At 43.5% G+C, this 13,421-nt stretch overlaps 2 protein-coding genes across 2 annotated transcripts; both read right to left on the reverse strand.

The window, feature by feature from the left end:
• Nucleotides 1-905: 905 nt before the first annotated feature.
• zdhhc18a (zinc finger DHHC-type palmitoyltransferase 18a) lies at nucleotides 906-8,933 on the reverse strand. Its single transcript, XM_047599127.1, has 9 exons — nucleotides 8,327-8,933; nucleotides 8,036-8,196; nucleotides 7,623-7,772; nucleotides 6,003-6,140; nucleotides 5,839-5,890; nucleotides 4,663-4,765; nucleotides 4,453-4,565; nucleotides 4,260-4,365; nucleotides 906-2,616 (listed from the first exon to the last, which is right to left on the reverse strand). The coding sequence occupies exons 1-9, from the start codon at nucleotides 8,545-8,547 to the stop codon at nucleotides 2,278-2,280; spliced, it is 1,383 nt and encodes a 460-aa protein (XP_047455083.1). The 5' UTR covers nucleotides 8,548-8,933; the 3' UTR covers nucleotides 906-2,277.
• Nucleotides 8,934-9,934: 1,001 nt separating this feature from the next.
• pigv (phosphatidylinositol glycan anchor biosynthesis, class V) lies at nucleotides 9,935-12,852 on the reverse strand. Its single transcript, XM_047599126.1, has 3 exons — nucleotides 12,499-12,852; nucleotides 11,117-12,277; nucleotides 9,935-11,032 (listed from the first exon to the last, which is right to left on the reverse strand). Exons 1-3 carry the CDS (start codon nucleotides 12,565-12,567, stop codon nucleotides 10,745-10,747), a joined length of 1,518 nt encoding a protein of 505 aa, XP_047455082.1. The 5' UTR covers nucleotides 12,568-12,852; the 3' UTR covers nucleotides 9,935-10,744.
• Between the last annotated feature and the right edge of the window lie 569 nt (nucleotides 12,853-13,421).

Here is a 13,421-nt window from a genome sequence, read left to right on the forward strand (position 1 = left end):
GAGAATAAAATAAACCCAACAGTTCAGGAGGCACCAGCTGTGTAGCCGGGTGTAGCTTACAATGAGGAAACATCCTCATTTCTCTGCATAGACTAGAGGTTGTGGGTCTTCTCATTGTGAACAGTGGGCCTCAGGTTTGTTTACAATCATAATGCTGGGTGAAAAGTAAATAAACAGTGAAATAAACTGTACTCAACTCAACTCAAACTTCATTTATAGAGCACATTTAAATAAAAATGGGGTGCTGTAGATTAAAAAGCAGCACACATAGTAAAATTGGTCCATACAATGCTGCAATTACAATGGATACAGTAAAATAGGACAAAATAAATTCTAATTAAATTTACATTTTGCCAGATGTCCACTTAAAGTTGATTAAAATCCACGGAGGAGAGGTGTGTGTTTAGGGATGTGACAGGGCAGGTTGTTCCACAGCCTCGGTCACCCAGCAGTGATTGATACCCGACTCTGAAGGATAACACTTGATATGGCTGTTTACAGGAAGAGAAGTCTCCATCTCTTTCCAAAACATCCAGAATCCAGAATCAGATTTATTATTTGAATATGAAAATACCTGTTCTTGATTAATGCCGAAAATGACCATGTGCTGTACATCGTCATTGTCAGCTGCTGTGTGTGACGCGCACATCTCACATTTTTATTACTGGATGACGTCTGCCTGTCTGAGCTCATGTGGCCAACATGCATCCATTCATTGTTTCCATGAGGGAGTCTTTAGAGAGGATGGACCTCGTATGCCCCCACTTTGCTTTTGACATGTGCCTGTTTAAAATCATCGGAGCACGTAGTATTCACCATGGTATTAACATTCTGTTTATATTAACACAAGAAAAAAACAGCTGATTTTTTATTTTTTTAAAAAAAGAGACCAAAAACAAAACAAGTCAACAAAACTGACCAAATTTATTGACCAAATGTTACAGTTCCACTGTTACACGCTACAAAATACAAGTTGTTCATACAAGCACTGCTTGTAATTGTCTACAAGACCTGACTGATTAAAGAACGGCCCACGCACTGTGGCAAACCGTCTCTTCACAAACTCACGACCTATGTACAGCTTCAAATCTCCGTTACAAAAAAAGAATAAATAAAACATCAGAAAGGCCTTTTCTCCTAGAGCTTTTCACATGTCTAAGTTGTCAGACTGCTATGGATATTCACATCCTGCCCCCTAGTGGCACAATCTAACTCCTGCCGTTAACTGGCGTCGCAGACGGGAGTTGAGTTTCATGCTGTAAGAGGAGGAAAAGGTCACAGCGGCGAGAGAGGCGTCAGTTTCTGACACATCACTCAGCTTGAAGCAGTCCATATGTCGAGGCGGTGCCGTGACCACGAACACACTCATGACGGGCCATGTACAGCCGATAATAAATAAATGATGGATAACATTAACAGCCAACAGTGGGTGTGTGTGGTAAAATATGCCACACAGGGAGCAGCTAGTTCTGACTGAAATACTTTGTCTTGAGGTTCAAAATGTTAAGAAACAAAGTGGACATTGTAAAATATGTGCGTGTGGAAGGTGTATGTGTGAAATGTATTTTTTTTTTTACCTAATTATATCTTGTTTTTAACATCCTCATGGTTTCCTAAAATGGTGCACTTCACAAAACAATGAGCATCTGATGGACGAGACATGCAGAGGTCACCACAAAATACAGCAAGAAATTGTGACATGAAGACATTTAAAATAATAATAATAATAACTTCACCTCCCCCCTCCCTGTTCAACCTAGAATTAATCTCTTATCTACACACTGGCTCCAGCCGATGACGCTGGGACGATGCGGACCTAAACGATAGGACATAAGGCTAACTCTTGAGTTTATTGTCCTGAAATGGCTCACTATCCCGATCATGCCAGTTCAGTAAATCAAAACTCTTCTGAACTCATGGCATCCACAGTCACAAAGTATTCCCAGTTATTATTAACCTGTTTGCATAATATATTAGCCGGAACTTAAACACTGAGGTTCTGCGGAAGGTGTGGAGGCATGTTCTAGGCGTGTTTAAAAAAAAAAAAAAAAAAAAAAAAAAAGCAGTTAAAAAAATATCTCTATATTGTGCTTCCGAGTGTTACTAAGATTTCCCTCCATTGTGAAGGACACACAGAGCAGGACACTGACGGCACGACTTGATCGACTCCTCACAAGGACATCTCCAGAAAAGCGAATCACAACATGCATCGTGACCGCCCGCTGTGAAAGTTTCTTTGTAGCCAAAAAACCGAGTGGGACGGAGCGGCGGCCCCGCTCAGTGCAGCGGGACGAAGCCAATGTCGGGCGCGGCGCCCAGGATCAAGGTGGAGCGGCTGAGCGACGGCGAGGGAGAAGCCAGGCGGAAGGCCGGGTTGATCGAGTGCAGAGAGTCCCTCTTGCCGCTTCTGCTGAACGGGGGGCAGGGAGCGACCACGGGCGGGCTGGCGAGCTGGGGCGAGCAGCCGGCGGCGGGTGAAAGCTCCGCGGTCGGCGCCGCGTCGCCAGAAACCTCCGGGACGAGAGGAGCCGTCTTTGGAGTCCCAGGGGGGCAAAGGCCATGAAAGTCGGAGGAGTGGACCATCCTCTCCAGCACGTCCTTTGTGCTCTGAGTGCACTGAGAGAATAAGGGGACAGAGCAAGAGGTTGTGTTAAACAAAAAAAAAAAAAAAAAAAGAGGCAGAGCTGCAGCGACACAACAAACAGTTATGGAAAAGTCTGGAAGGTGATTTAAAGTGTTAGTGAAAGCAAAGATGAAAGCACGGTCAGAAGATTCACATGGAGAGGTGAGGAGGAAGTGAGTTAGAAGGCGACAAATAGAAAGATTTAGAGGAGTGCATGAGGAAGCCGCTTCCTCTTGCGTTTCTTGTGGCTCAGACAGATACGCTTGGTGCAGATTTGCTTTTGTCACCATGCATGCACAGTTGTGCCCCATCAAACAAGACAACAAACGAAGATCATCAACCTTCAAACAAGCGCCACCCAGAACTAAGCAAAAGTTAATGGGAGGAAGAATGGATGGTAGTGAAGCATGCACATTCACGAGTCCACATTATTCACACCGTCACAAGACCTGCCTCGGCTGCTTTGTGCAAGTGCGAGCGTATGGGATGAACACTGAGACGAAAGCTGCTGCAAACTCCCGACGGTGACGTGAAAGGAGGAGACACGGTGAAGGCGAGTGAAGAGGTGTGACCGGGTACAGGTTTCAGCCCTACTCTTACCATCAAACCGTCTTAACACGCTGCAGTGCCCTTCAAGCTGTGCAGGACAAAGAAAAATCCTGACAGTTCTCCTCCTAGCAGGGTGGAATGAATACACTGAGCATCAATCGTTAATCTAGTATTAGAGTCACAAATACAGAAACACAAATGTTCAATGTACATAAATCCATCTGGTCACAACTTTTAAAAGAAAACTTTTTACAAACGTCTAAATACTTGCAGTCACATAAAGACTTGAAAAGGAAAATTGAACCCAAAACGGAGACCAAAATACAAAAATAATGTTTATTTAACACATAATAGAACACTTTTTTTTTTTGTTTGTTTATGTACGTAAAGACAGAAATAAAAGTAATGCGGCCGGTAACAGACATTTGATATGTTGACAATATTAAGACAAATGTATTCAAGGCACGTGACAAACGATTCATGGTAAAGTGCAGATAAACAATTAAAAGCCATAAAAAAAAAAAAAAAAAAAGCCGTTATTAGATCCTTTGTGTGCATTAGCCACAACACAGACTCAGTAGTAATGTGACAAGGAGGTAGATACAGCATCATGTTCAATTCCTTAGTCAAACACAAATATCAAGCAGTGCAACAAATGAGGTGTTAACTGTGATACAGATGGCAAGTAGTTACACACCAGACAGCGAAACCTCCTGAAGCCAGATTTTCTTGCACTTTTAACTGCTCACTGATGCTGCACAGTGTTACATGTGACTTCCAGTACATTTTGTTCTAAAGCTCAAAAGAGCAACAGGTGATAAATGACCTCCGCGGGTTGTTTTCTCCTGATGAACTTGATCATTTCTACAGTGAATATTTGGTTTATACTGCATAGATTGGAGAAAAAAAAAAAAAGAGGACTTCCATAACACGGGGATTATATGGAGTCTGGAGGATGGACTGATCAGACACACGGTGGAGAAGGTACACAGGGGGCAGGCTTATAAAAAACAAAAAAAAAACAAAAAACACACGAACTACGGGGGCGGTGAGGACTTGGGAGGGACCACAAGCTGTTTCATCCTACCATGTTTGCGTCGTTCTTGGCCGCAAATGGAGGCAGCTCTATCTCTGAGGCGGACGCAGCGGCGATCGCGTCGTCGGGAGAAAGGAAGCCTCTTCTGTCGATCAGACTGGAGAACAGAACACGGTGATGAAGCATTTTCAGCGGCGCCGTTTCCAAACCATGAGCTGTATTAGTGAATAACATCTTTACTCACCTTGGAGGCATGGGTCCACATAACGTCACACAGCAGTTGGTTATGATGTTGTTGTAAGTGTAAGGGTTCGCAGAGTCCTCTGCAGCCCTTTTACTGGACCAGGATCCCTTTATCTGCATAAGGACCAAGCAAAGCAAGCTGGTGGTTAGAGGTTCGTGTGTGTTTTAACATTACGAGAACATCCGCTATGAATTCAAGGGGGATACTCACGTCTTCGTTTGTGGTGAGGTTGGAGGCCACTAAGTACGTATGGAAGCCTGAGAGGCCCAGTACAGACCAGATGGAGAAGAAACAGATCACCAACTCAACCACAGTGCACAAACAAAGAGTTAAGGGCCGACATGATTAGCATATTATTAGACTTTAAACAATAATCAGCCAACTTTGTGGGAAATGTTCTTATTAAAATCATCTTAAATTCTTCTGCTAGCTTAAGTCAATATACACCGATCAGCCAAAACATTAAAAACACCGACAGGAGAAGTGAATAACGTTGACCATCTTGTGACAAAACAATGTTCTGCTGGGAAACTTTTGGACCTGGCGTGTGGATGTTACTTAGACATGTACCGCCCACCTAGACCAAGTACCCCCACCCCATAGCAATGACACTCCTTGATGACAGCAGCTATCTCCAACAGGATGCAGCCTGACAGAGCTACACTAGTTGGTTTAGCAACAACTCAAAAATCATGAAAAACTGCACAAGGTGTTGACCTGGTTTCCAACTTCACTAGAACCTAAACTAATCAAGTATCTGTGGGATGTGCTGGAACAAGCCTGATCCAGAGAGAGACTTCCTCTCATCCCATAGGACCCAAAGGCCCCCACTGACAACATCAGGACACCCTCAGAAGGACCATGTCCATTCTCTAATGGGTCACAACTGTTTTAGAGGCACAAGTTAGACCTACACAATGTTAGGAAGGTGGTCATAATGTTAAGACTGAAGAGGGTCAAACGACTCATCAAATGACAGCAACGTACAGGGCCCTCACCACAACAGACTGATAGAAAGAAAGATAAAGAACTATTCTATATTGTGTGAAGAGGAACATGTCGCTGTGAATCATGCTGAAATAAATCCACACCCTCTTTGAGAATAACAAATCAAATTGCTCTGCAGTCAAACATGTCTAAAATCGTTTGACCCACTGACATCACCAAACAGAGACATGAGACAGCACACCTACGACTAGGAAGCCATCTGCCTAAAAGCACTGCTCAGCTGGACACCAGCTCTCTGATCCTATTAAGCCTGGGCTTAGGCTGAGGAGCAGCAGGGAACGTCTTGTCAACAGTTGAACTTAGGTTAAATCTTGGCACAAATCAGCAGCTAATTCAAAAAGGTAAATAATGTGACAATTTGCTCTCTACAAAGGATATCTAGCAGGGCTCTCCTGGATGGACTGAACAATGCTGTTACCTGCTTGAGTACCTGGGGAGAAAAGACAAACAGAGTGATCCGTCATGACGAGAGACAACAACAACAACAACAACAACAACAACCAAAGTGCATTTTTCTTCTCTGACTGAGTGAGAATACGTACGCAAGGTGATGTGCGTGATGACGCAGCCGAATATAAAAGATGTCAGAAAGGACAAAGAGATGATGAAGCTGTAGAAGAAGCGGTAATTACGCTTCCCTACACAGTTCCCCACCCATGGGCAGTGGTGATCAAATCGCTCTGAGGGAAGAAAAACAAAGCATAGCAGAGATTAGACTAGGGATGGAACGATAACCGGTTTTACGATAAACCGCGGTAAAATTCAAGTCATTACCGTACATATTTTTTTTTATTATCGTTTAAGTCGTGTCTGATGTGGCTCATTTCTGGAGAGGCAGCAGCACTCACTCCCTCAGACGCCAGCGCACAAACAAGTAAAGTTAATGTGTGTGTGTCTCAGTCAGATATAACATAATAATAACAACAATAATAGTTATACATTTGCTTTTCCGTTATTTACAGAGTGGGCATGCAGCAGGCAAACCCAGTGATGATCTGGTTCCTACATCCTCAAGATCATTGTGCTTGTTTTTAATTTTTTTTTTTCAAAATAAAATTTGGTTAAATGATTTCAGTTAAACTATTTTTCCAACATTTTGAGCACATTTCAACAATACAGCGATAATAATGATAACCGTGATAATTTTGGTCACAGTAATCGTGATACGAAATTTTCATATTGTTACGTCTCTAGATTGAACACAGGTTTACGGCAGTTTTTAAGATTAAATATCCGACAAGCTCACACAGAGGAGGAAAGACTGAGAGGGATCTGCTGGTTGGAATACGGATCAATCCAGGAAACTGGATCTGTAAATACATGTGTAATAACAATTCACCAAGTACACTAAATGTATTTATGGATTTATTTTTTTTATACTTATTTGTGTACTTCATCTTTCTATAATTTAAAAGCAGGAACACGTTGAACCATAACCAGATCTCCTTTTGTTGCAGTGCCAGAGTTCATGATGGGGAACTTCTTATTCTGATCGAAACTGAAACTGGGGTCCATGTGAAGCTGAGTCACTTCAGTAACTTTAATGTTTCTTCTTTGTATTACATTAAAAATGATGTAACCTCGGACAAAACACTTAATCTCAATCACTTTCTCAGTGTCACCACAGCGTCATTTGAACTGCAAAAACATTTTCATGCTGCACGACATCTGTGGCATTTGTTCATCATCTCATCCACTGAAGATAGGATTTAGTTTTGTTGTTTTTGAAATATTAACAGGAGTAGGCGCAGACTTATTCAGCGTTCATGCGTTGCATAAGGACAAAATGTGGTCATGTCCTGTACGGTGTCACAATTAAATAATGAGACTAAAATTGGTTCGACTTACATAAGCCCACTCACGTATTTAACAGCCACACCTCTCAATTGTACTTGTCAAAAGGTCCACGCTCAAACACTGAAATGATTATATAATGTTTTAACGTCCTGTTTCTCTCATCCTGACCTGGGAGCTCAGTCTAAGATACGCCAGCACATCATTCTAATGGAAATGAACCACCTCAGCATCTTAAATTCCTGATATATCTCAGCAGATAGACCACGTAAAGACAAGTTATCAGAAACCGTCCAGGCTGTGGTGTTAAGCTTGAAAACGTAATAAATACACAATAAATAAGTGGTCATTTCCCACCACGTCCTTACCCACACAGTTGTCACACAGGCTGCAGTGGGAGGTCCGAGGAGGACGGAACATCTTACAAGTGAAGCAGTACTTGAGCTTCACCACCTGCTGGTTGATAAGGATCTCCTTGGTTCGTGGAGGGGGGCGATACGTGGAGGATCCTGAGGTATCTTAAAATAGAGAGAGAGTGAGAGTGAGGTGAGAGGCTTGCTGAGACTTTCATATTTCATGAAAGCGGTTCATCCAAGAAGAAAACACACTGTGAACGCGCAGAAATCATGCGGCTGCGTTTGCTCTTCAGCCACAACAGAGAGTAAGCTGCTTAGGTCTTGCTCTGCGGTTCAACAACAAACATGGACCTCAGAGATCCCCCACCCCATATGGCAAAGCTCTTTTACCCCATCTGTCCCACGCCAAGTATGCAAGGTCTTACCTATCTGCTTCTCTATGTCTGCAGCTTCGTCTGGGGTGGCCCTGGGTAATATGCCTGGGTCTGTAAAGCTGGTTCTCAGCAGAGAGATGACCACAAACACAAAAAGCACCCCACCAATCACAGGTATGAAGACGGTCAGATGCTCCACCAAGAATGGGCAACTGTAAAAAGAAACCACTTTTAACCTTCACGTACACCAACAAGCACGTTCATTAACAGAAATCATGCGTGTTGCATTCAGGGTCCTCTGGGGGGTGAAATAAACAGTAAAAAAAAGTCTATTTTACTCACTCAAATGCAAAGAAAAGGCCACAGGTGACAACAATAAGGCCCAGTGTCAGAGGAAGGACACCGCTCTGTCTGGCTATGATGATCCGTCCATCGCAGTAAAACCGGTTCTTCCCTGGGAACACTTCCCATTTTCTCCGCGGCCGCTGCTCTTTCTTCTCGGTGTGGGTCTGCACCGACAGAGCCCGAGGGTCTATCTGCTGGTACTCGCAGTTCTTCATCATGTAAACAGTGTCCACACGGTTCAGAGGTAGCTGAAGGCGCTCACACTCACACGACACCCTCTTTCTAGTCGCGTTTTCGAGAGACAGTCCTCTCAAGATTCAGCCAGAGGACATTTATCTTTTGCTGGTCCGGTTAGCGTTCATCCTGAGGGCTAATAACACTAGCTAACTAGCTAGTCCTTCTCCGTAGTTCTGTTTGACTAATTGGTTCCGTTTGACTCTGAACCAACTACCATGATTAGTGGTTAAATTAAAGCCGCATAAAGACGTTACTCATCACTTGGTTAAAATAACTAATTAAAAAGTAAAAAACCAACAGATGGGCTCCGGTTCGAGCTTCTCGCGGATGTTCACGTTTCCTTTTTTCTTGTGCCGTGAGGAGGAGCCAGTGTACGTCATGTACGTCAAGGTGTTGACGTCAGAACGGAAGTTCCGCTGACTTGTAAAAGACAAAAAGGCACCAGAGGCGCCCGTTGAGCCATCAGATGGTTAGTAGATCAGCGGTTGGCGCCTGCGCAGTGATGACTTGATTGGATCGACTTAGCCTGATTTCCCCACGCTGTTCCTGTTACCTCCAAATAAGTAACACCGTTTATCCTTGGGGTCAATTTCACCACAGTCATTTTTTACTTTTTTTTTTTTTTTAATCCCAAATTTATGTCAGGTACTCTGTTTGTTGACTACCTAAATAGCGCTTTTAATGCCATTTCTAAGTAGTAAATACGTATGACTGTTATCAAGGATAATGCCATATGTTATGTCAGGGCCAGTGTCCATGTCAGTGACCCCATTATATTAGGAAAAGTAATTAATTATGAAGCACAGTAAATAAGCTTGTGCGGTTGTATCACTTGTGTCACTGAACGAACGACCTTGGTTTGAGGGGAAATCTGTAAGGACTTACTATTCTTCACATAAAAAACTTAAACATGGTGGATATTTTATTGAAATTAACATTAACAGTTCCTTTGGGACTGTTTCTTCAGCTCTGACAGGAAGCGACCTTACCTAAAAGGAAGCTATGTGACATCTGATCTAGATCACAAATGTCGAAGTATCTGTATAACCCCAAATGCTTTCAATTGCGAGGCAGGCACTTGGCATTATAATCTTGTAATGATTACATGATAGCTGATTAAGTTTATAGATTGTAGAAAAAGTCAAAAATTCTCCCTGAAGAAATATGCTCACGTGTTAAATACAGTGCTGCTCCCTGTTGCTTTATGACTAACAGCAAGCTGGGGAGGTTTTAAAGAGATTCCTGAAAGCAAGACTGGACATGTCAAGGCCAATTAAGATGCAAAACAGGATGTGTAAGTAAGCCCTGAAAGGGCAGACGCCTTCAGCACATGGTTTAACTGCACGTTTCATCATCATTCACTCCTGGTTCGGTTTGCCACATTTTGTTTAATTTGAAATTCAAGGCTGACGTGCCAGCAAAACTTTGGCAACAAATATTTTTTACAACAAAACACAATATCAATGTTGTACAGCAATTCCTGAAGAAAGAACAATTACCTACAGTATATACATAAAATTAAGAAAAGACTAAATAAACTAGATTCAATTATTTAATTAGTTTGTTTTTCATTCTTAATTAAAAGTTCCAAGGCAGGACTTGCAGTAGTTCTTTGTAACATGCAGTTCAGTGCATTAAACTGAGTAAATAAAAAAAATAAATAAAATTTTTACTAGCCTCAGCAAGAAATAAAAAATATTTTCAAGTACAACCATAGAGCTCCCAAATTGTCCAAACAAACAAAGTTTTAGGTATATTCTACTTTAAAGTTTGCCTGCGATTTTTTATTTATTTATTTATTTTTTAATTAATTTATTTTATTACCCTAAGTACAACCCTAGTCATCCCAAGATTTACAAACCCACAAAGTTCCAGTTATATTCTACGTTTGAGTTTGTCCTCAAACAACTACGCACAGGACTAAGATGTGCAAACCAAACTTCTCTCAACATTACGCAACATAACGACAATATAAAGGAAAGAGTTTGTTTGTACTTTTAGATTTTTAAATAAATAATATGACACAGTCTTTGTTTAATGTTATTGCAATTAACACTAAATTCTTATTCAAATGTGACTTGAAAACACCTCAGTGTGGATTTACTATGTGTAGGTGAAAGAAATGTTAGATAGCCCAGTCCTACGTAGAAATATTGCATTTAAACCTTGTGTCTTGAGTCAAGTCCATGGCAGGAAGTTGCAGTGAAGTGCGAGGCCCAGAACCCAGTAAGAGAGGAAGTATCCCAGGATGCTCTGCGTGGTGGGGGAACAGGCTTTGAAGTGCGGCAGCAGCGCCGTGATGGGGTTTTGAGGAGTGTGCTTGCAGCTGTCTCTGGAATGGCTTTGTATCTGCACGCTGGGGTTTGACGTTTTCCTTCGATGCAGCAGCGGCTCGTTGAGGAGGAGCAGGTGAGCGCTTATCCAGAAGGGCACGGGCGACGAGGAGGCCATGAATCTGGTAAGAACCTGGAAAATGCAAATTAAATAGAGGAGTGAACGGAAAGCATCCTCACACCCGAGACAGATCAAGAGATTTTATGATTCCCTTACCTGCACGTGCATGCACAGTGTCCCAAACACCAGCAGTACTGCAGAATGGACAACGTACACAAACACCCTGGGGTTGAAGAATCCCGGCGTGGGTTTGTCGAGTCCTTTGTTTGTGCCCCAAAGCCCGAGTCTCATGCACAGTTCTCGATTGGCGTGAAAGTATGCGTAAGCAGCCATTATGCCGAGAGTGGCCATAGGCAGAGCCAGAAGAAAGTTCGGTATCTGCTTCAGCTCAAAGTAACGCAGGAACCCCACATCCCAATACACATCCTGGATATGAGAATAAAGCAGTGGGAGGGGTCTCATACACCAGAGAGGGGGTGGACCGTTTTCATCTGGAACCCGGTAGCCCTTCCTCTCAGCCAGTGACAGGAGAGAAGGGGGGATCCGCTCTAAGGAGATGGATGGAGTGCAAAACGTCCTATACCCATAGTACTGGAAAGCACAGAAGGGGAGGGCAATGATTGCAGTTCCCAAGAGGGAGGTGAGCAGGAGACGGACGACAGCCCAGACGTAGTGGAAGACTTTACTGTGGCCTTTGGTCGTTGTGCGATACACACGGATCTGGGAGATGGCGTGCAGCGATGGGAGGTACAGCAGGAAGCCTATGTTTACAAGTCCGTTTGATCGCGCTGCAGTGGCTATGCTGAGGGCCAGGCAGGCCCGGAAGGTGAATCCTTTCTCCAGGAGGAACAGGCCGCCGAAGGTGAGGGCAGCGAACAGGCTCTCCGAGTACCCGGCAGTCATGAAAACATTGGCCGGTGTGATGCAGTACAGCAGGCTGGAGAGCAGGGCCAGGCGCCTGTCCTGCAGGACTATTCTGCTGAGAGCGTGCAAGGCGACCACACTCAGCAGGAAGAGGGCACTGTTCCCCAGAGCGACAGCCACCAGCAGCCTCCCCCGCACACTCAGCCAGCTGCTCAGGGGCCACAGCAGCGTCTCCGCCAGGCCCCGGAGGATGACAGGGAAGAGGGGGAAGAAAGCAAAGTTGTGCTCGTAAAGGTACCCCCTCTCAGCGATGAAGAGGAAATGCTCCGCGTCCCAGTGAGAGAGGCCACCCAACAGCCATTCCACGGCAGAATCCAAGTACAGGGGCTCTTCTGTCCGAGGGGGCCTGAACGCATCAGCTTCATGATCAGGGATGGCAGCGTTCAAGACAGCCTGAGGAGAAATTTCACAATATTAGAATAAAACCAGACTTTAGCTGTGTTCCTTACTGGTCTGACGTCATATAGTATACATATATATTTTATTATTATTCCTTTATGTACTATTCACTTGTTATCATGTTATAAAGGTCACTCCTGGGATACATCAGTGGAAATGAGGAAATGAGGAACAACCAGTGCTAATGGGCAGATTTCAGTAGGCTTTTAACTTACCTGCAAAAACAGAGAGAGCCCCCTGGTAACTGCGGCAAACTCTAAAACCGCTCTGACATCCATAGTCATTGATGTGACGGACGGGATCTGAAAAAGCCGGTTTTGACAGCCATGAGCACTGTCGCCGCTACAAGACACCCTCTGCTGGGTTCGTCACATCTCCTACAAAACATAGCTGGCTCGGAGACACTATGCAGCAAGCGAGCTTTTTAAAGGCGTCGCGTTTATTTTCGGTGATACAAATATGAGAGGATATAAGCACTATGCTTTATTGCACCGCCAGCCGTCTTTCGGGCATTGTTTGTTTGTCGCCCGGCTGCAATCTTTGTCCTCGTCCTGCAGCAGGACTTTTCACTTCCGGGTTAACCGCAGACACTCGTTTCAAAATAGAGGAGGTTGTTTTTTTCTCCTATGGTAAATTTACTTTAATATAAATTAGAAAAACATCAATAGTGGCGCTAAAGGATTTGCTTTCATACGTTTTCTAACCTCGCATCGGCTTGTATATATAGATATTGTAAAGCTGTAAAATCCCGAGAACTCGACACGTTTTCCGTCCTGCAGGTGGCGCTAGATACTGTCTCATATGAACTGGTTTTTCAAGCTGTGCCGGTCTGTTCCTCTTTCAGCGCTGAAGAGGAACCGTTTCCCTTTCCTTTCTCTTTTGAGCGCCTATCAAGTTTGATAGGCTTGAAATAAAGTTAATCTTTGACCCCAATAAAAAGGTTCTAGAAGTAACACAATAACCTAGTTTTAAAAGGGTTGTTTTTTAAATATGATTTATGCTAAATGATGGGTGTTACACGAAGCCATGTTCTTTCCACAAGGCCAAAATATAAGATTTGATGGCCTGTGACTCCATTTGGATAAATGCAGCCATGTTGCACAAGGGAAACGTGGATAGAAAATAAACCTGAATCGCT

This window comes from Mugil cephalus, chromosome 11, assembly GCF_022458985.1.
Source record: "Mugil cephalus isolate CIBA_MC_2020 chromosome 11, CIBA_Mcephalus_1.1, whole genome shotgun sequence".
Classification (NCBI taxonomy): domain Eukaryota; kingdom Metazoa; phylum Chordata; class Actinopteri; order Mugiliformes; family Mugilidae; genus Mugil; species Mugil cephalus.